At 47.4% G+C, this 23,887-nt stretch overlaps 1 protein-coding gene across 1 annotated transcript in view; it reads left to right on the top strand.

Annotated features, from left to right (window-relative positions):
- Nucleotides 1-22,130: 22,130 nt before the first annotated feature.
- Nucleotides 22,131-23,887, top strand: part of DRC11 (dynein regulatory complex subunit 11) — a gene marked incomplete at both ends in the record, with an annotated part of 112,685 nt that continues 110,928 nt past the window's right edge. The window contains one exon of the mRNA XM_084264574.1: nt 22,131-22,297. Coding sequence (XP_084120700.1) covers nt 22,131-22,297 — 167 coding nt within the window. The remainder of the gene's footprint in view (nt 22,298-23,887) is intronic.

Raw genomic sequence — 23,887 nt, 5'->3', positions numbered from 1 at the left:
GCAAACCGAGTTTTTGGAGGCTTCCAGCATTGCTTCATAAAGCAATATGTTTCCAGAAAGAAAAAAACAAAGGAGCAAAGTCAAAACCAAGGGTTTGTTTGCTTTAGAGCAAAGGAACCAACTCCCAGAAGTGAAACCTTACCTCGTGCTCTAACAGGCTAGATTCCTGTCTTCACCTTGCTCCTAGACTTTCCTCCACCAAGGCTCGCCTCTGGAGGGTTGTCCTCCAGCCACATGAAAGGCTTTTCACACCCCTCCACGGCACCAGCCTTAAATACAGCCTAAAGGTCAGGCGGATGTTTAGATCCCTTCCTGCTAGATCTGAGCTCAGCCTGCCAAGCTTTAGGTCTCCAGCACAGAGCATAAATGTATCGTGAAGAGATCTGGAGACAGAGGCACTTAGGGGGTTCAGAAATGGAGATTTAACTGAATTTGAAACTCAACATCAGACTGCTGCTGTAAATACTAGTCAAGTAATGGAGGAAACAGGGATTTATTATTTTTTCCCCATGAAAGTAAACACACAAGATGTTTAAAAGCTACAACCCATAGCTTTCCAGGCACTACTACTAATAAATTCCACACCTACCCATTTTCAGACACGAAAATGTATTAGCTTTGGTGGGGGGATGAGGAGTGGGAGCTAAGCAGCTTTTTTCTCCAGCCCTATGGAAATGATGCTGAGTTCCAACTACCCAAAGAGAGATGCATTGGGGAAGCTCCTATAGCTTGGCACTGTGTAGGTCCCTCGCCCCTACCCACTGTGTAACTGCTGGGGCATGTAGATGAACCAGACAGAGCAAGACTGAGAAAGTGGTGGAAATGTATTCTTAAAAAGAAAGAAAAGAAAAAAGGGAATCAAAGCTTCCTGACTGGGTTCCCAGCTGATATAAACCACCAGCACCAGTGGGTTGCTAGTGGATACAGTCCACACCAAAACGAGAGGTCTGTTTTTTTGTAATCCACAGCACAAGCGAATGGACTAAAGCCCCAAAAACCCACCACTGAAGCTGCCCTGGGAAAGCATTTGTAAGGGAAGCCAACTCTTCTTTCCTGGCAAGGGATACCTGCTTATCACCAGCACTTCTGCACCAGGCAAGGACAGCGCGTGATGCCACGTGGTGCCCACAGACAAAGAGCAGGCAGCTCCTGTTTCTCCGATAGCAAGAAGTAATACAAATCCCTATGGATTGCACCCATCTGCAAACATTTTAACCTCATTTAACTCACTGCTCCAAGTTATGCTTATGCATTTCACCTCTGGAACCTTCCCCACCATCTACAGCTGCACTTCTCACAGGTTCCCACCTCCATGCCCTTTCACGCCCTACATCCCCAAGCTATATATATGAACGTCACCTCTAAGAGAATCTCAGTCACATCTCCCTGACCTATCTGCACCACACAAAACCACCTCACACTAACATTTCCTTGCTGATTCAAGCACACCGAACAAAAACAGGCCACAGGAAGGCAGCAGGCAGGGGGGAAAGATGGAGATGGAACACTAAGCAACGGTATCAAGTGATGTTTGCTGTGTTTGAGGGTGTCTCATGTCGAAATAGCACCTCTGTAGCAGAGGTAGAATCCAGCATGCCCAGTCCTGCAGCATTTTGGGCTCTTTTCTTGTGAACAGGCTACTCTGAGGCATCAGCAGCCAGTGGGTACATGTCCCATAGCCTGGCACATCAGGAACCTAGAAACCTTTGAAGGTTCAGTCCTGCAAAATCAACTTTCAGAAGATGGTTTACAAAATTACCATGGAATTCTGAGAAAGGAGTTTGGATAGGAATTCATTAATTTTGTTTCATATTAAAAAAAATTGAAAAGTTCTCATAAAAGTAATGACAATTCTTGGGGGGGAGGATGGGACAGCATCACAAACCAAAGCCAAAACTATTTCCAAAACAAGCCTAATTTCCCCATTGGCTAGTTCTAACCCAAAGACCAGGACAGATTCCAGCACTAGTACAAGCAGCTCTTGCCCACCTCATAAAAACGGCTGAAAGTGAGAAAAATGAGACCATTTTCTTCTAATATCTCTACAGCCTCCTTTTGTGCTTGCTGATCTCAGGAGACAGGGCAGAGGTGATGAGAACACCGATAACCTCCCCTAGGGCTGAGTAAACTGAGGTATTGAATGGTTTCTGTGATTTACTCAAGCAGAACCATAATCCCAATTTAAGATTTGCATGTGAAATAACTGTCTCCCAATTTAACCTTAAGAATTGAGTACATGGCTCGGGGTGGATCAGGTCATTTAGTAATATGTATATTTATATTTCCTAGCTCAAAGGGGTATAAAACTATTTCCAACACTCATTATGCCCATTTCATTCATCTATTTTTAATACTGTGTATTTTAGGATTTGTTCATCTGAATGCTCTCAAAGGGGTTCTTACCCCTTCAGAAGAACACGAGCTGCAGGAGTGAAAACCACAACTAGAAGAGAAAACAAATCAGCCTTTGCCTCTCAGTAGGTTAATTAACTGAGAAACAAGGAGGACTCGCTTCCCAGGACAGACTATTTGCTTCCCACCACACAAACTAGAAGGGTCTCATGTTCCTAGCTCTCCAGATCTGAGCACACTGCCATACTGTAGCCTTCGACATAACATGGAAAGAAATGAAACTACCTTTAAAATAGCTCTGCAGATTATAACCCCGGGAGAAGACACTGAAGAAACACTGAAGGTCGGATCTATATCCACAAATATAACAAAACGAGCAGTTACAGATGAAATTTCCTCCTTAACAGACTGGTCCAAAGTCAACCCCGCTACAAACCACCCAGCAGATGAACCTGGCCCAGCCATGGCTCAGATCTCTCCAGGTCGTAATGAAAGCTTGTCCATGGTTTGAACCCAGCAACAATTAACCTTGACAGAGGGAGAAAAGATTCAAGTTTCAAAGAACAGAGTTTACTGGGCTTTTGTGTGGTATTCATGAGGCCTTGATTATTATTTTAATGCAGTTGTTTGTGGTTTAATTTCCTTTTTTTTTCCCTCTTCCTCCTTAACAGTCACATTGAAAAGATAAAAGTCTGTGCAGTCATAGCAGGAGCCAACGGATGGACAAAGTCCAACCTACTTCCACCCTGTTGCATTTATCAGATATGCTTGCAGAGGAGGGGGAGTCAGACAAATAGATGCCAGACAAATAGATGCTGTAGATAATTTAGGACTGACTCACCTCAGACTTCTTGGAAGAGGGAGAACTCCTGGTTAGGCTAAAAGGAAAGCTGAAAGTAGTTACGAGACCTCCCTTTTAGGAGACTAAAATGAGAAGCAAACCTATCTTTACATATTTCCCCAGCAGGAAGCCTACAGCCATCCATAACACCGCTGATGGCCCTCCATGCTCGGCAAGGTTCCCACTCAACCATCTGGAGCTCATCCGTTGAGGTGTAATGTTGAGCAAGGAGACGGAGTGCCTGGTGAAGGTATTTGGATAGCAGCTGCGAAGAGGGGCTTGGCTCCCAAGCTTCAGTGTGGCTTCATTTGACAGTAACTGAGCATCTTCTGCAGATGGAGCTGGCAGCCCTAAGCTAACTTTGAGATAACTAGCTGTCACTGCTACCAGCGGCAGCAGAGTTCAGCATGAAACCCTCCCGAGAGGCTAAGCAAGTACTTGGGCCGTTCGTCCAAGTGGCTGCTGCACTTTTATCAGTACCCAAAGCTAGTTAAAGCCAGTTCACCTTGTGTCTCCAGGATCCACAAAGCCACCACAGCTCCTGCATCATAGAGGAATACCTGCATCACTTCTGTTCTCACCAGCTGACGTTTTGATATTGCTGATGCCTTCGGCAGAGCTCCATCCAACTGAGGGCCAGGAGTTTGCTCTCCACCTCCATCTCTCCTTTGAAGGGAGCAGTGATATTCACCCTCCTCGAGGGCTGTTAACGAGAGCGTGTTCTCTAGTTAGGGGGAAGTACGGCTCTGAAGCCTCTACCAGAGCTGTTCCAGACAATGCAGCTGCGGGAGGTCTTTAAATAAGAGGAAAGAATCAAAGATGGGGAGTGACCTGGTCAAATCAGCTAGGGAAAAAGATGTAGGGGGGAGGTGGGAGAGAGCAAGCGCACTGGAAGCATCGCGGTTTTCTTCCCCTGCCCACTGGACGACAAATAGCAGCAGCACAGGGGTTTGCAAGCGCTCTGGATACCAGCAAATATCGCACAGATGGGGCTGCCATCCCCACTGCCAGAACACGTGCCATCGGTGTAAGGGAAAAGCAAAGTACCACCTGTGACATCCATATGTTATCTACAGCCTCTCCCCAATGCACTTGTGTCCCCACAGTGTGTTCTTGGCTGTGTTTACACCCCCTGCTCTGCATTCATGCAGCATATACTGAACCCAGACATTAAGTTAAATGCACAGATTTTGCTTCTCTTATCCCAAGGTTAATTTGGAGGACACCTTGCTAATTGGGTGGGAAGAAGCAGAGGGATAAGAAGGGGACACGTTTTTCATCACTAAGCCACCACAAGAGTACAGAACAGCCACTTCTAGCAGCAGTGCGAAGATAGCCTAGGTTGAACTGTTCCTCCCCAAAAACACACCTCCATGTTAAGATGAAAATCCCACATCCTCCCTTCCAGCCCATTCCCATTATCTCCTCCCCATGGAAACCCTCAACTCACCCACCTACAAGTAAGGTTCAGTCCTCTCCTCCTCACAGCAGCTCAAGACTTTTTCCTGTACTTTTAGGTATTTTGTTCTTTGTCAACATGGTCAGTTCTCTTCTGAAGCTCCTGCAGCTCTCCAGACTCACCCCAGGAGCAAGCAGTTACTCTTTGGCCACCACGCTCAGCCAGAACCTGGGAATCTCTTTTCCCAAGGGCTGTACAGAGCCCAGGACTGCAACATGGCTTTTAAAGCATATTGCTCTGAGATCATCTGCCAAAGTTAAAGCAGAGCCTGTTTGCTAGCTAGCTGTCCCATAGAGATCTGCTACTACACCCCAATTCACCTGGCAGAGGAGATTGGGAGGATGATGAGGGCAACACCCAGGGATGCACCTGAGCAAGGGCTGCAGAAAGGATGCCCCTACAGCACTTTGCCTCCATCTTGAGTCCCAAACCCACAGCTGAACCATGTCTTATTTCAGATTTTCAGTCACTAGCTCACAGGACAAAGGCACAAGGGCACAGCAGTGAGCTGCAGACTGACCTGGCCCAGATTTTTGTGAACTATCCTGGAAAGCTACTGCAAGGGCTTTATGGAAACAAAAACCCAAAACCCCTCAAGCCCCTCCCAATCACACAGAAGAGCCAGGTTTTAATACTGTGCGTATCATGGTCTGGCTCACAGCAGGTCACCAACCCTAGACAAAACCTGGTTAGAGGGGGAAAGTCTTTCTAGAGGCCCAGAAGCTTGTAAAGAAAAGGATGGGGCATTACACCTCCTGAGAAACAAGGCACACTAACAAACTGACTGCACTCAGCTCCTAAGGCACAAACGAGCCACGGGATGCCTCAACTTTCATCAAGAAATTGGTAATGGTTTAGTACAGACCTAAAGACACAGCTCCTGTGGCCAAACCACCAAACCAGGACTACTTAAAAATACCACAGCTTGTGAAACCTTGCAGAGCAGCGCTCAGATGTGCTGCTGAGCACGGGAAGATTCAGCCTCCGCCACATCCTCCCCTTTACAGCTTTAAAGTGCCATCCGAGCACAGCTTTTTTCCTGCTGCTTGATGCTTTCAGATCCTTGACCTGGTAACGATATCACATCTGCTAGCTATTATCAGAGGAGGAGAAAGGCTCCCCCCTCCCTTCCCTCCATACCTAAGCTGGTATGAACCCAGCACAGCACAGTGTTGTGTCTGTGAGAGCTGAAAGCCGTCAGGCTATAATTGAAACAAATCAGACCTAATCACCCTTATCAGAAGGACAATAAAATCAGCAAAACTGAAAAGCTACAAAATTGCAAGCCAGGGAGGTATTTCATGATGGGCACAGGAAGCTAACTATCGCCTCTGAAGAGCTGTTTTCCCGCAGAGATCCCACCCCACAGAGGGCATCAGATCACAGTGGGACACTGCTGAAGAACAGTGTCTGTGCAGGTTCTCTGACATCTTTCACAGACCTAAAAAAAATGTTATTTCCCAAACTCTTCTGCTGGAGGAAGGGCATAAGATGCAGAGGGCTGTGTTCCAGAATCCCCTGTGGCCCCTAAAGCTTGGGCAGCCACCACACTGGCCAGACACTTAATAGGTGCAATGATGTCCAAACAAAGCACAGTGACAGATCCAGGTGCTGTGGAGGTGACCACAGGACTTAATTTTCTTCACACACATCCACAGCCCCGAGCTGGACCCTGGAACAGGCACATAGCTGGAGATGAAGCTTTCCTGAAACCAGGGCACCACTTTACAGGACAATAGAGTCCTGGACGTTCAGAGAAGCATCAATATCTGAATACAGCAGTATCCCACAGCTGGTTTTCCTTGTCCTGGTCAGCAAGCCAGTGCCAGCCCTTCATCCCAAACAAGCCAGGTCAAAGGCACCGGTTTCCTGCCTTGGGGTGCTCGTACTCTCTGCACCAAGGTTGTGGTGAGATTTTTTTTTCAGCTCCAGAGGAACCACCTGGAGTTCTTGGCCAGCTACAGGAGAACCTCTGCCCTTGTATGACTCACCTTCCCATGGCAGAAGAGCCTGAGAAGCATTTAGGGGAAGAGCGTTTTGCAGGATGAGGACTGTCCAAGTACGCAGACAGACGGACAGGGAACTTCCTGACACACACCCCGCGTAATTGTCTGTTTAGTCACGATGGACGCTGGGCCCTGACCTCCCTCCAGTGAGCGTGATGCAAAACAAAGCTCCACTTACTGATTTCAACACCAACAGCGAGCGTCACGCGGCGATGGAAAAACATGGGTTGGAAAAGCCATTGGGAGGTCAGCTAGTCCTGCCCTGTGCCCCATGGAAGAGCCAGCACTATATTATCCCCATCCTGCACACGTCTAACCTATTCTGAAAGGCTGCTGGTGATAAAAGCAACATATTCTGGGTTCTTGCTATTTATATCATGATTTTGAGCACTACCTGAAGAAGGGAGGGCACAGAGGGGCAGAGCAGCATAACAGCTGAACATTGCATCACAGGAACGTTGCAGGACCCAGGGGAAGCTGCTGAGTAGATAAGCTTATCTCAACTATACATCAGTGCAAAACATGAGGACTGGACCACCAGCAAGGTAACAAGGGCACAGAGAGGAGAGTGCCCCAACTGATCTGGCCGGGCCACCTGGCAGGGTTGTGACATCTGGCAGAGCCAGACGACCCTCCTTCACCATGCAAAGTGTAGGTATGGACCTCAGCGCTGCCCAAATCCTGCATCCCCTGCCTCCCACAGAAGCTGGGCAGACATCCTTCTAGGGGATTAAAAAAAGAATCCAGATAAATAAAAAATAAAGGCGTGTTTCTCAGATGCATGGGAGAGGGTGTCTCAGCAAGATGAGGGGCTGGGGGTATTTAGACAAACACCAGGGGTGTTGAAAAGAACAGTGGAAACGCTTTGCACAAAATCCCATTAGTAAATAACGGGATTTCTGGGAGCACCATCTGTGCACCACATTGAACACTTGCCCCTCAGCACAGAGACTAAAGCATGTTGCATATATAGAAACCCAGACAAAAGAACACACAATAATACACAAAGGCAGGGAAAACACATGTAGGATGGGGAAGAAGCCAGAAGAGATGTTTTCCTCCCCATCCTCACAATGCCCAAATCCCATTCCCTCCCCACAACAGATCCTGAGGCATCTCACGTCCCTTCTGTGCCCACTGAGAGGCCCCACGATGCTGCCAGAGAAGGGGTAAAAGACTTGTCACAAACAAGAATCAGCTAGCAAACCAAAACTGTGCAGTGCAAGGCCATGTAAGGTCTAACACTGAAAACACTGCTTTCCCTTGAGGGTTTTCTGAGGAGTTCCCTCATATTTTTAAGTCAAGAGGTTACCTGGAAAAAGCAGTCTCATCCGTGAGCTTCTTCAGCTCCACCTCAGCAGAAAGGACCCTAGAAAAAGTCCGTGAGTAGTCACACTAGGGTAACTCTGAATCAAATCAGAATTTGGTCTGAGTGATTTTCGGACAGCAAAACATACCCAACTTTGAGTCAGCAGCTTGAAAGAGTCATCTCCAGCAACACGCATGCACCCCTTCTCCTTCCCACTCCGTAATGCCTCCCCCTCCTTGCCCACCTTCCCAAGGGCTCCTCTTCCACAGCATCCTCCAAAGCAGTTATTACAGCAATTGCTGCAATTAATTGATTTGCATATCCCCAATGTCCCATCATTAGTGCAACACAGCCAAGCGTGTTAGTGTTTAATAATATCAATCAACAATTATCCATAACATCCCGCCCCGGCAGGCCTAAATATAGACACAGGCATTCATATGAAAACAAAAAGGAGGAAAACAAAAACCCTAAACCAAATCAACAACAACCCAGCAGCTAAACAAAAGAATTAATTTAGAGCAGAATTGGGATCCCAGAAACAGGACAGACAAGAGGACAAGGTCAGATGTCTCAGCCTCAGCTTACATGCGACTCTCCTAACCTGCCTGCTCTCGGATACTTAGCTGGCTGGAACTAAAGGAAGTGATTTGCTCCTGATGGTAAATAGCCAGTGAGCTGTGACGAGTGTGTATGCAGAGGCTGGAACAAGAGATGACTTTCACAGCCTGCCAGCCCTGCTTCAGGGAAGCACTTCAGCAAAAGCTTCAGAGGGTCTCCGCTGAGGACAACACTTCAGCACATGCTGAAATGTAAGTACGTGCTTAAATCCAGCTCCTCTCCCCAGACCAGGCACTAGTGAGAGGCAAATGCTGCTCTCCAGCTTTCCAGGCATTTTTAGCAACACAAGCTGCACCTCTTACAGACCATACACTCCTTGCTAACAGAATCACAAAGTTGGAAAAGACTTTTAAGATCAAGTCCAACCATTCCTGTCCTGTGCTAAACCATATCCCTGAGCACCTCATCTACCCAACTGTTAAACACACCCAGGGATGGTGACTCAGTCCCTCCCTGGGCAGCCTGTGCCAGGCCCTGACAACTCTTTCAGGGAAGAACTTTTTCCTGACATCTAATCTGACTCTGCCCTGGCACAGCTTGAGGCCATTTCCCCTTGTCCCTTTGTCCTGTCACCTGGCTGAAGAGACCATCACCCACCTCTCTACAACCTCCTGTCAGGTAGTTGTAGGTGGTGAGAAGGTCTCCTCTCAGCCTCCTCTTCTCCAGGCTGAACACCCCCAGCTCCCCCAGCTGCTCCTCAGAGGATTTGCCCTCTAGCCCCTTCCCCAGCCTGGTTGCCCTTCTCTGGACACGCTCCAGGACCTCCATGTCCTTCTTATGGTGAGGGGCCCAGAACTGGACCCAGTACTCGAGATGCACCTCACCAGTGCTGAGTACAGGGGCACAATCCCCTCCCCAGATCTACTGGCCACACTCTTTTTTGATACAAGCCAGGATGCTGTTGGCCTTCCTGGCCCCCTGGGCCACCTCCGGATTTGAAGGAAAAGCCCACTTGCTTAATGCATGAGCCCTTGGCGACACTGGTGGTCCTTTCATGTTGGGACAGGAGAGGCCCTTGCACCAACACCCGAGCCTGCAGGTACCTCCCATGTAGAAATAGTGTTTGCCACCACAAGCCAGGGGAAAAACTAGAACGAAGGCTGCTGCTCTTCTTTATCAGTGCATTGTGAATGGACCAAGAAGAAAATAAGGCTTTAATGAAATCCTGGGACCTTCCTCATGAGACAGGTGACTGTGAGGGAACCACATTTAGACAAGCTATAGCTCAAACGACCCAGGACCCCATGCTACCAACACAGACTTGCCACATTTCACACATATAGAGGGAGACACAACCGTGTCAGCCTGGTCTCCCTTCTCTGTGATGCAGCACCCAAAATTTATGCTTTTGCTACTTCTTGTGGTCTCTCTCCTGTTCTTATGGGACCTCCTCCTCACCAGCACAGGAACAGAGATGATCCAGAGTCTGTCCACACACTACACACACCCAGGACCAAGATATTCTGCTGCAGGAGGGTGAAGACATGGACAAGGAGCCGTGCCAGAAGGTACATATTTCACCTGCAGCCAGGCAAAGCGATGGGAGGTCAGAGTGAGACCATCACCAGTGACGTGACTCCGCACACACATGAGGACATCACCAAGCTGACAGAATTTTACCATCCAGTGTGTTTCACATGGCTCAGATCTCCCGGATCCCCAACACAATGCTTCATCCCTCACTCCAGTGAGGGTCTCCATGACCACCTTCAAGAGCAGGAGGTCTTTGCATGAGCCCAGAGTCAGACTGCGTTTAACATAATTGAGATACTTTAACCACACACACTGATCAAGCAAAGAGAACAATATCTTGCTCTGAAACAGCTGCTAAGCTAAATTCAGGCATTCAGCACCTCCACCAGTGTAAAGAGGTGGAGCACAGCGGGCACCAAAGGCAATGACGTAATTTGTGCCACTGGAGGAGCTGGCATGACCATGGTGACACAAAGCCACAGCCTTGCTGCAACTCACAGCTTTTCACTGAGCCAGTGCCATCCTGCTCTGAGAATACATCTTATTTTGACCTCTAAGGTCCCTTCCAGCTCTAAACATTCTATGATTTTTTTAAAGGAATTAGGCCAGGAGGGGTTCAATAGGTGCTTCCTGCTCTCACAGATGCAGCTGGACAGGTCGTGGGGCAACAATATCTTTCTTCAGCCTTCATCACTCTCTATATCCTGACTATGTAGCAGCATGCCAGGCTGCAGCTTCAAAGCCATCTTAATCCCCCTTCATCCTCACCCAATGCACCCCAAAGGCCCAGAAAGGAAGGACCTGGACATCAAGACAAACATCCCTGCAAGCACAGGGAAGGAGCAGCTCTGCCCCCACATATTCACAGTGAGGGTGACAGAGCCCTGGGACAGGCTGCCCAGGGGGGTGTGGAGTCTCCTTCTCTGGGGATATTCAAGACCCATCTGGACGCTGACCTGTGTGACCTGTCCTAGGGACCCTGCTTTGGCAGGGGGGTTGGACTCGATCTATGGAGGTCCCTTCCAACCCCTACAGTTCGGTGATTCTGTGATCTCACCATCTGGCACCAAGACAAGGTCTCCAGCACACATTTCCCCCTGCCTTGGCTCCATCAATCCCACTGCCGCACTAGATCTGTATCCCAACACCAGCTGGAGAAGGAGGAAACCCCAATTCCCAGGTCAGCACCCAGGGCTCCTGCTAAGAGTGACCACCAGCTAGCAACTGCAAGCTAAGCAAAGTGGCTTTCACACTGCCCACAGCCCGGACCCCGAACTAGGGACTCATCCAGCGCGAAACCTTCTATCCCCATTTCTTTCACTCCCCTCCCTGCCTCCATCCATGCTGATGCTGGGGGAGATCACAGAACCACAGAAAGGTCTGGGTTGGAAGGGACCCCAAGGATCACAGAGTTCCAATCCCCTGCCACAGGCAGGGCCACCAACCTCCAGGCCTGGATCTAAACAAGGTTGCCCAGGGCCCCATCCAACCTGGCTTTGAACACCTCCAGGGACAGGGCATCCACCACCTCTCTGGGCAGCCTGTTCCAGATATTCCTTGCTGGTAGGAAGGAATACAACACAATGTCTCGTTAGCACCATTGTACATGGAAAAGGAAATAAATAAGGTTTTAGACACAACCCCCTCTTGTCTCCTCTTGGTCTTCCAACTTCCCCCACCGCCTGCAACCACACACAACGCACAGGGAGGTGTGCCCAAGAAATGAACTGCTGAAAGCGTAAGCAGGAAGCCAGGCAAGCTACGATCACAGCAAGCCACTTCAAAAAGGCTTCGGGGTTTTGCGCAGAAAGGAAATTTGCCACTTGCGGATGTTCACCTTTCATCCCTTGCCCCTTTTAAAAGAAATACCAGTCTGATTGTCTCCATTTTTCTTGGGGGAAATAAAAAGGTTTCTGGAAGGCAGGGTCTAAAAGCAAAACACAAAGAGGAAACAAATGCTTCCGTAGAACCACATTTGGTCCCTCTGTGAAAATACCCAGCAGCTTTCGCTGCCTCCCAACAGCAACTGAGAGATTTTCGGGGAAAACTAAGACATCCATGGCCAGGATGCTGTTTTGCAGAAGGTGGAAGGGGAAATCCAAACCAACTCTAGTGATAGGTTTGCCTGGGGCAGACATCTCCTTACTGCTGTAATTACTGTGAAAAGGTCATCAAGGACACCTCCTTGTGCAAGCTAGGAGAACTCACGGAAGCGTCTCATGCGGTTAGAGCAGCTTTTGCAGCAAGCAAGCCTAGCAGAGCCCTGACATCGAACTGTACAAGATGATATCAGCAAACAGGCTTTTTGCTCTGAAAGGGCTCGCATAAGAAAGCTGAGGATGTTAAACACCCTCCAAGCCCTTGTGATCTTGTTCGGCCATTAAAGACAGAGCCGTGTTCTCACTGGGTAAAAAAGGAAAGGCTTGCACACGCAGGACTTCACATTGACAGACCCACGTCCTAAAAAGAGTACAGAGGAGTTCAGTGTGCAAATATAATTGGATTTAAGGAGGAAATTCCTCCTAGGTGCTGGTTGTTGAGAGGTTATCGTGTTCCAGTTCCAGCCTGGGAGTGTCCCTGACACTGTGTGTTCCGGCAAAGGTCAGCTGTGCCGGATCTCATGCCCATGGTGCCTATGGGGTGGCACTCTCCAGCAGCAAAATAACACCACACATGCTACGTGCTGCTTATCTCACAGCCCAGGGATGGCGTGTGCTTCTCTCACATGCCAACATGTCGCTCTGCATTTGTTTTCGCATGTGGCTTAATTAAAGGCAGATGCAAAGGGCAGTTCACATGTATGTTTATCCTTTGATACTTTCCTCCTCCCTGGGACCCCACTCACAGGCTGAGGGCCACGGAGCGAGAGCAGAAGGATGGGTCCTCACCCAAGAGATTACATGTCCCTCTAGGGCTCTACCCCACAGTAGTGTCCGCTCTCCTAGGACACCCCTAACAGCTTAGTGACTGCAGGAGGACACACGGGATGCTCCAAGCAAGGAGTCCTTAAAACTCTGCCCTGCACTCTGCACAACATCTGGGGCTGCCAAGGGGCTGGCTACATCTGGATGAAGCCACAGCAAATGCAGGTCTGGCTACCTGATTTCACCTGTCTCGGGAAAAATGATGATTTTGGGGCTGGACTGCCTCCTTTACAACCCCAGATCTCATTTGTCAGCAAGATAAATACACAGTCATTTAAGTTGGAAGGGACCTTTGCAGGCCATCTGGTCCAATTCCCCTGCACAAAGCAGCAGTAAATAAATTGCAGCACATCTCCTCTGCAGCCAAAGGCACAGGTGGGGATGCAGGAGGGGCAGGGAAGCGCACAGGAGACCTCAACACAAGAAAAACCTCTCCTGCTCTGAACAATGCTGTGGAAAACAAGTCTCCTGTCTGAGAACAGGCTGCTAAAACTACACGTTCTCTCCAACCTCTCACTCCAGAGCCTGGGAGTGTCTCTTCTCCCCAAAATGCAGGTTTTAGCCCTTAAACCACAACCAAAGAAACATTTAGGGGTGTAGATGGTGCATAACTGACCTATACCTGCAAAAATAGTTTTATTTAGTACCTTTGGTTTAACTTTTACCCCTTTCTTCCAAGCGCTGGTGGCATTATTGTGCACTTCATAAAGCAGACTGTCCTAGTGACGTTCTACCCACCTTCATTTACCCTACATGGCCAAGCCAGGAAGAGCTGTAACTATATTCTCAAAGATGTTACACCACTGTAACCAGTGTCAGATTAAAAAAAAAAGAAGCTGTAAAGCCTCTGCTTAACTGTGCAAATTCACCTGTTTCATGCTTTGATCTTGATGCAGGAAGCAGAAAAGCCCCGTGCTAACCTTCTCCAGCTCAGATAAAACCTTCCTCTGTGCTCACTCCCAACTCCAACACCGTGATATTTTCTCTCCAGCGTTTTTATTTCACCTCATCACACCCAGAGCGGAGATAGGCCTGGAATCTAGAATTGCAGCCACCAGTTTCATTCATAAACATGTCTGCACCCATTCATAGTGAACTGTTGTTGTTATTTCTCACCCCTGGTCACCCTGAAGCCAGCGAGTATTGTTTTGTTTGCTATTGTGAGAACAAGGAGGGGGGGAAATAATCTTGAGCTTCCCTTCCCCTCTCAATTAAATATAATGGGGGAAAAAATACCCACAACAAAACAACCCAGGGCGGATGTCAGATCCTCAAGGATTTTTTTTTCCAACTATCTACAGGAGCTCAGGCTGGTGCTGCTGCAGGTTTCTGAGTCTGAATTTTATCAATGGGCTGCGTTGGTTCTATTTGAAAGGACAGCAGGTGTTCAAACAATGAATCCAGGCAGCCTCTACATCTGGGCTACAAAAGCCATCGCCAGTGTTTACAAGAAACAGGATAAGCAAGAAAACATCCTGCCACAGGCACCTAAAAAGCTGCAGCCCCTTGTTACTCATTTTTCTCTCACACTGCACCGTTTATTTATAGCTGGAGAACTAGAACCCGGAGAGGGGAAGAAGTTTCACACTCATTTCCATGCAGAAGTGACGCACGTGCAACGTGGAAGGGCCAGTATTGTTCCCTCAGCTCTAGGTGGATGGCATTAACCCCTGAGCTCTTGCTGTCACTAGCAAATTAGCTGGGCCTAAGTTGTTTGTTTTGCTTCATTAATGCAACCCTGTCAGTTAAACCCAATTCATTATGGGACATTCCACATGGAAACTGAGTCAACCTCATACAGCATATAACGTCCCTGGAGCCTAAACACAAAAAGAGACGGACAATTACAGGGGAGGGAATGTGGAAATTGTTCATCTGTCTCAACCTTCAGCACTTAAGGTTGAATCCTAATGGTCAGCAGAGTGAGAGAGGTTCTCTCAGAGCTTGGAGAGGACATAGAGGGTCCCCTTCCCAAGACACCCTCAGAAAGAGCCTCTTTCCCTGCACAATACACGAAGCACATCTGCAGAACCTAAGGTTGCCACCAAATTTCAGCTGCTGCTATCTTGTGGCTTCCCTACAGATTCACTGTAAGTTTGGGTTACTTTCTGCTGACATTTTGTTCTGCTTTCTTCTTGCGTTTCAGCGCACACAAAGCAGGATGCATCCGATTCAGTAAGAGACAGAGTGCGTTCTGGTTTTCAAATCTAATTAGTTTTCATTTAAGACTCACCAAAACAGAACGTCTAGAGCATTTCTCACCATCCTCAACAACAACTAGGAAACCTTCAAGGTATCTCCACCTTCCAGACTAATGTTTCTTGACTCAGGTCATCCTTACATCCAGAAAAAAATTAAGGATTCCCTCCCCTTGCATCCTCCCTTCTTTGCTTTAATAGTTTCACTTCTGGAAGCATTCAAAACATACCAGCTAAAGTCCCCCACTCAAAAATCCTGGAGAAATGAGAGCTGAGTTGCTTGGCCTCTGAAGGAGTTTGACTTGCTTGCTTTTGAGTTGATCGAAGAGGATTAACTCAGCAGGTGCTTTTCTGGAGAGCGGGAGGGAAAGCAAGACAAAGGACAATGAAACAGCAGCCTACGTGCAGGAGTAACAGAATTCCTCCTCTTTTGGGCAATGAGCTGCTAACACAGATGGTCACTCAGTTGCTGGCTTTACAGGCTTCGAGTCCCAGAGCTCCAACTTCCCTTCAATCAGGTGGTGGAAGTGGAAGAAGATCTTCCTGATCCAGATTTGACCCCTGAAGGGTTGAGCTCCCTCCCCTTGCCCCTTAGAGTCTTCTCTAGCCTGGTCATGCTCAGAAACACCAGCTCCCCACCGGACAGCAAAGGGCTTTCCAACAGCCTCTCCATCTTAACACATTAAGTAGGATGGCTGAAGCCAAGACTGCTGCCCCATAAATTCCTAACACTTCACAGCTATTTTTTCCCCACAAAGAGCAAGACCATCAAACAGCATATGTAGAAACTCACCACATCAGAGACCAGCGTCTTCATCCTCCTCCCAGCATGAAAAGCAAGTGGAGCTTTGCTGTTTTGAGCTCTCACCAACCCAGGGCTGGTCTTTCTAAACTTCCTGCCCATTTACCACAGTGTGAGATGTGAGAGCTCAAGCTCATTTGCCTAAAAACATGAGAATTTTCCAAGTTTTCAGATTAATGTGTACGTGTAAGCCAGTATTAACAGTCAAACTTTTCATCATTTTTCCACCTAAATCCTAAGAGAGAAGCACAGATGACATTTTAGATTGCTGACTAGTGAGCCTAGTAAATAAAGCAAGTAAATAATTAGGGGATCTGCATATCATAAAAGGACTGGAACGGGTCTGGCCAGAAGTACCATTTCACATGGGCTATTGAATGCATCTTTACATTACACAACCAAAAAAAAATGCTACTTATTTACAATATTTGCTTTGCAGAATAATATAGAAGTGACCTCTGCCCTCAGAGAGTAAAGCTTGACAGAGTGTTTGCATTAATTTATTAAAAATCTGCTAGCTGAAGCCAAATGTTCAAGCCAACCAGTCTTCTAAAACCTCTGCTAACAAATTACTTGGATAATTGCCAGAAGCCCGAGTCCAATCCCTTTTCTTTCTTCTATTTTTTTTCATTAAAAAATATCTCTGGTGCATGTTAATTGTCAGTCTGTATCAACTGCAAGCCTGATGCTTGGTAGGCATCTTAAACAGCATCCTAGATAATTTAATAGCCGACCGCTGATGAGCGATTGTCAATACAGCCTAGAATCAATACAGTCCCCCATGTTTCCTAACGATGAGAGGGCTGGTGCTATCTGAACCGGCTTCTTTTGAGAGCTTTAATTTTATCAAACAACATTATTTCAGGAGAGATGATTTGGGGTTTTTACTTTTTAACAAAGAGAGAAGTGGAGTGTGGCATGGCGTTTAATACCTGGCTGAGATTTAAAACGCACGCTCCTTATGAAGTGTGACATTTTATACCTGAAACCACAGGAACATTTCCCACATTTAAGTGATAGAGGAAAATTCTTCAAATTAGATTTGAACTTTATACCTTCTAATTCTGTTCCAATCCTCCTCCTCCTCCATGTACCACGCTCTGGCCTGACGAACATGCTGGTGCTGTGTCAAAGTCTAACAGACCTGACTGCCAACAAATCCCCTTCGCTTAGCCTTGATGCAAGCGGCAGACCTCCTGTAGATCTGGTAGTTAATGCTAACTGGCAAAATAGCTCAGGGACTGATGGCAAGCAGACACAAAGCAGTCAATGTGGCCCAGCTGACAGAGCCATCCCTCCTGGATGCCAGCCAGGAAGATGACACCAAAGCCACAAGGCAGACCCAAGTCCCCAAGACTACAGCAAAGAGCTGTCCAAAGTTCCTTCACACGCTTTAGTCCACATCTAAACAAAAAATAAATGCCCATCTGCAAGCCCGGAGCAACATCTCCCCAGGCTTGCCCATCAGAGGTCCTACCTCTCATGTTTCTGGACTCACAGGTCTGCTGGGCAACTCAATTGCAACCAGGTCCCTGTCTGGGGACAGTTGTCCTGTTGTAAGTGCCATCATAGCCACAGTCCCTTGCAGGAGGGCTACTCTATTGAATCCTCCAGGATGGGAGGGACAAGGATGCTCAGAGCAAAGTACAGCAAAAGCCACCCTCCAGGCATTTCTTCACAACCGCACCTTCATCCAAGCTCAACACTGACATGCAGACGGGCTCCTCTGACAATGCCTCATGTCAAAAAGAGACACCATGGCAAGTACATCATCACATCCCACACCCCTGGGGAGGTGCAGATATCTTACACCTGTCCCCATGGCCAAACAAGTAGCAGATCCGTGACTCCCAAAAGCAGCAGACCAAAACCCTCAGCTCATCCATGCCACATGATGGAGAAAGCCCTGATCACAGACTTTGCACACTCTTTGGGCCAACAACACGCAAAAAAACCCCTAACAAAAACCACTCCTCCTTCCATCCTGTGCCTTAAGGGACAATCCAGACCTTGGTAAGCGCTTTGAAATACGAGCTGCAAAGTCAGAACATTTTTCCTATTCTGTTCCTTGCTTTACTTAAGCCCCGACTCAATAAGAGACAGGTGCACTAAGCTCTTTGCCAGGGACCTGCCTTTAGAGGAACAAGGCCCTCCAGTTTTATATGTTATCCCCTTGCAAGCTTGCTAGTCGCCTCTTAAGCTCATAATAAAAGACTTTTTTTGAAAAATGATGGCACCTTGTTTCCAGGGCAGCAGAATTTTTAAGCTTGTATTTGCAAGAGCCTAAGGAATTACCGATGCCAAATGGAACACGCTGTATAAAACCCATCACCTATTCCTGCTGGATGGATTAAATAACAGAGTTTTATTTTTTAATGCAACATGAACTGGATGAGGAAAATTCTATCTGCTCTAGAGTATACAATATGTGGAATAACAACTACAAATCCCTTTAATCTCTGGTGGTACCTTGAGTTCTCATATGATTTGGTGGCTAGAGGGATTATTAGAGATGCATAAACCTGGACTGGAAAGGCTGAGATACTTCACAGTGTTGACTGACTGACCACAGTGTGCTGGACCTCAGCTGCAGTTTGGGCTGGAGTGCTCCAGGGGAAGGGACAAGAAGGGAGATAAAGACAAGAAGAAAGCTGGAGATGGGGATGGAGAATGGCTGTGACAAGCCCAAAGTGTGGATGCAGCCGCAGCAGAAAATATATCACAGGGCAGTCCTTTGAGGATGTCACCATCCAAAAAGACCAGGCAAACCTGAGTCTTCTCACTTCAAATTGCTTGAAAGCTCAAGGATTCAAATGGAAACCTACAGCAAACCAGAACATCTCACAGGTTTCTGGTTGTAAATGTCTGTTTTTCTTAGCCTAAACCAATTCCTTATTCTCAGTTGCATGCTACTCCCACTTCAGCTACAAAGCAGACTCCTTTCCCATGAAAACAAGTATCAGCTCTGCTTGTTTCATAATTAATTTTAGTGCATGGCTTTTCCCAGCAATGTGATTTGTTTGGGTTTTTTTTTCAAGTTCCCTACAAACTGCTGAAAATAAAGAGCCCCTCAGCTTGTGCACAGGCTCCCTGCACACTCTCACGCACACCACTTTCTTGTGGCTTAATTTCCCTTTTTTTTAAAGGGAAAATGTTTGCTCTCCTCTAACCTTTTTTTTTTTGAAGGGTGGAGGAGGAGGGGATTAGCAAGCAATGGTGATTACCTTAATACAGTTTCCAGCACAAACCATCCTTTGCACCATGGCACCAAGGTGCACAAAACCTTGAGATTAATAATTAAGTATTTGTATCATATCAAGCAATCTTGTGGCTCATTTCAATTCCTTCAAAAAACTTCCTACTTCTTTATCACCAACTCGTGCAATGTGTTGCTTCACTATTGATTTTAGAAGCTATTTTTGAGCAATTAATTGCAGAATAAAATAATTAAACTTGGGAATGGGAGTCGGAATAGAGAATTACTTTATTTACTGTATTGGAAGTATTACTTCCTTTTCTCTTGGAGATTTGGGAACAGCATCTTAGAAGTCTAAGGGGAAAAAGATATATTCCTTTGGGGTTACAGCCAAATCAGTCCTTACAAACCCAACAGTGATGGAGACAGTAGTAAGGGACGTAGCAAGTAAAAATTATGGTAGAAAAAAATCACAGATTCATACAATCACAGGGGTTGGAAGGGACCTCTAGAGATCATCAGGTCCAACTCCCCTGCCAAAGCAGGTTCCCTAGCTCATATTGCACAGGTTGGTGTCCAGACGGGGCTGGAATATCTCCAGAGAAGACTCCACACCCCCTGGGCAGCCTGTCCCAGGGCTCCCTCACCCTCACTGGGTAAAAGTTCTTCCCCGTGTTGGTGCGGAACTTCCTGTGCTCCAACTTGCAGCCATTGCCCCTTGTCCTGTCTCCACAGACCACTGGAAAGGGGCTGGCCATTTCCCCCTGCAACCCATACTTAAGATATTTATAAACATTAGCAAGGTCTCCCCTTAGTCTTCTTTTCTCTAGGCTGAATAGTCCCAGCTCACTCAGCTGGGGAGATGCTCCCCAAGCATAGCTCCCCAAGAAACATGACATACAAATGCCCACATTAATGGAAATAAAAATGTGATGTGCCCATCCAGGCTGCAAAGACTCAGTTAAGGTAGTAAATAAGAACAAAACATAAGTTACTTACTGCTTATGAGAGCCCCTGACTTGCAGACGGATGAGAATCAGGGATTGAAAATAAGTAAATTTCCAGCTTCTTCATGCACCAGCATGAAGAGACACTTTCAGGTTCACAGAGCTAATTGTACACTGATTTTACACCATTTTCTGACACACCTGCCAAAGAAAAAACAACAGGTATTTAGTCTGCTTACTTGTATGGCTCAAACCCACCAATACAAAAGAGATCGCATGATGGGCATAGCCACTCTAATGGCTTGAGAAATAACACCCCTTGGGCTTGTTTTTATTATAGTTTTCATCCTTCAAGATTCACATGTCCAAGCTTTTTCTCCAAAACCATGTTGTGAGCTAAGAGTCTCACATAATTATATTAGATGGAGCTTCAAGGAGGAAGGATCAAAGGAATCCAGATAATGAGATTTGCAACCGCTGGCAAAATGATCACTGTCCCAACTTTTTTTTTTTCCCTTCCTTGCCTGCTCCCCCCAAAAAATGAGATGTGCTATAGACCTGTCACTACCTTGGATTTTTACCCGTTTAAGGAACTTTTTAATATTCAGCAATGGATGTTTCTCACTCTGCAGGCGGGCAACAAATTGAAACAATTATTCCTTAAAAACTCTGGCTTCACCAGAAGACATCATTTACAAAGAGGTAAGTGTTGCCTCCAAAAACATCCTCCTACCAAACCAGGGCTCAGAAACAATGATTTTACAGACTATATCACAACATGCTCCTGTTTCCTCCATTGATTTTTTTTAATTAAAAAAGGTAAAAAAAATAGAAACAAGAAGAGGAAAGATCAAATGGTGCTAGGAGTGATGAAATGCCAATAGGTGGGATGGAGATCATAGAATCATGGAATCATAGGCGTTGGAAGGGACCTCAGGAGATCATTGGGTCCAACCCCTGTGCCAAAGCAGGCTCCCTAGCTCATATTGCACACATAGGCATCCAGACAGGTCTTGAATATCTCCAGAGATGGAGACTCCACCACCCCCCTGGGCAGCCTGTCCCAGGGCTCTGTCACCCCCACTGTGAAAAAGTTCTTCTGCATATTGGTGCGGAACTTCCTGTGCTCCAACTTGCAGCCATTGCCCCTTATCCTGTCCCCACAGACCACTGAAAAGGGGCTGGCCATTTCCCCCTGCAACCCATACTTAAGATATTTATAAACATTAATTAGGTCCCCCCTTAGTCTTCTTTTCTCTAGGCTGAACAGTCCCAGCTCACTCAGCCTTTCCTCATAGGGGAGATGCTCCAGGCCCTTAATCATCTTTGTAGCCCTTCTCTGGACTCTCTCCAGGAGATCCCAGTCTTTTTTTATACCAGGGAGCCCAGAACTGGACACAATACTCCAGGTGGGGCCTGACCAGGGCAGAATAGAGGGGTTGTCCCCAGGTGCCCTTGGTGTGCAGATGTGCTCAGTTTAGGGATGCAGCCAATGGAATAAATACAGCAGCAATTGCAAGGGAAAATACATTTTTAACAATGGGGTTTAAGCTGTAAGGTATGGGAAATTGCTGTAAGTTTGCTTTAATGGGTACTGGGGGAAAAAAATGGGGGGAAGGGGTGGGGGTGGGAAACGCAAGTGCAAGTGGGAGAGCTGCTTGGGAAGAAAGGACAGGGGAAAGGGAAAGGCCTCTCTTCCTAGGGCCCGTTCTGAGGCAGCACCGGGCCGGGAACCTCCTCCCTCCGCTCCGTCTCCGCGGCAACTGCAGGGCCCGCGCAGGGCAGCCGGTTGCCCTGGCCGCGGAGAAGCCGCCGCCAGCCGGGGCGGGGCAGGCCGGGCCGGGCCAGCACACGGCAGGCCCAGGCTCGGTGCCGTATCGGGCCCTGCGGCGGAGGAGCAGGCGCCGGGGGAGAAACATGTCTCAGGCGTGAGTATTGCGGAGGCTCCGCCTGGGAGAGAGCCCCGCATAAAGGAGGGGAGAGGCGGGGGGGTGGGCAGGGAATGCAGGACCTACCTCCCGAGGGAAACACCTGCCGCTACAAACGCCGGGTAACCGGTTCCACCGGGCCTTGCCCGCTGGTGCCGGGGCACAGGCCACGGGCTGCAGAGTACGGGCAGCCCCCGGGAGTGGGGGAGCCTGGGAAGGCCCCAGCTCACCTCAGCAGGCTGTAGGCCGGCAGCAACGTTATCCCTGCACAGGCACTAGGCCCTTCTTGCCCGAAGATACTTTTCCCTTCCTTACAGACCAAAGTTTACACGATGGATGCTGTGGTGGGGTTTTCCCCCTCTAATGAGCTCCCGTGTTTTCGGTACAGTGCAAACCTCAAAAAGTTTATTTGCAATAACCAGCCACTGGTGATGGCATCAGATCACACAGAATCACAGAACATTAGGGGTTGGAAGGGACCCTGAAAGCTCATCTAGTCCAACACCCCTGTCAAAGCAGGATCACCCAGACTAAATTGCACAGGAACGCATCCAGGTGGGTTTGAATCTCTCCAGAGAAAGAGACTCCACAGCCTCTCTGGGCAGCCTGTCCCAGGGCTGTGTCACCCTCACAGTGAAAAAGCTTCTCCTTACGTTCACATGGAACCCACAACAGTAGTGTTTAGCTCTCTCAGGAAGACGTAATCTCAGAATCTGTCATTCCTCCTGAGCCTCTGCATCACGGCTGCTGTTATTTAAGCTAGATTAACATCAAAGGAATTAAGTTGAGCATGGTTGGGAAATATTTGTGTTAAGCTTGGGTTAGATCAGTTTAATTTTAATAGAGACAGGGCTCGTTACTGCATGGAACAGTAAATACAAATGCACCAAATACAAACATCTTTGTGACACACAGTAAAAAAATACGTACAGTCCTGTTTCCCCAGCGAGGTGGTGGTGCTGGTAAAGGACTCCAGTTTGATATTGAAGCTGCTTGGCTCATAATCACGCTGTAGCTATGCACACAGCACTTCCAGCGAGGGTAATCCAGGCCTTCCTAAACACAAGGCTGAGCATACACCAGTTCAACTACCTTGAGTTAAGCAGTAGGCTGGATAATTTTAGTCTACACCATCAGCATACCAGGTTTTCTGGAGAGTTTGTGCTTTTCTGTATTGCCTCAGCAACTGGAGCCAGGTTATCATCTGAAACCTCAGCATTCCTTTCAAAAAATAAATAATAATAAAAAACTCACCCACCAGAAAAAACATAAATCTGAAATGCTCCCAAAACATCAGAAGAATAAAAAGTACTGCATACTTACCTTTATACTTGGGCTTTAAAGGTTTACAGATTCACAGAATTGTAGGGATTGGAAGGGACCTCCAGCAATCATTGGGTCCAACCCCCCTGTCAAAGCAGGTTCCTTAGGACAGGTCACACATCCAGACAGATCTTGAATATCTCCACAGATATTTTAAATGGCTGACAGTGCTGGCAAATGCATCAAAATTTTATCCCTGTGTTTACTGTTGACAGCCTTGTGCATTCCTCCCCAGTGCAGAGCTGCAGTCAATGCCAGCGGTTACGAAATCAGAGCATACTTTCCGTTTGTCCTGGGTTATCTTGTTTTTCAAGGTTCAGTGAGTTAATTCTCAAGTAAGTTGCAGCAGCTACTGTTACACGACTGTACATAGTGAGGTTGTCCTGGGTGTATACCGTAAACCATGCTAAATTACAAGTATTTTAAAAGCCATACACCGCAAATGTGGTATTAACAGACTACCTTACCCAAAGGCAGTGAAGCGAAGTGCTCACGCTGCAGGGGTTTG

The sequence above is a fragment of the Gallinula chloropus genome (genome assembly GCF_964237585.1).
Source record: "Gallinula chloropus genome assembly, chromosome: 5".
NCBI classification, from domain to species: Eukaryota; Metazoa; Chordata; class Aves; order Gruiformes; family Rallidae; genus Gallinula; species Gallinula chloropus.
The sequence above is the reverse complement of the archived record's forward strand: the minus strand, read 5'-3'. Positions and strand labels throughout refer to the sequence as shown.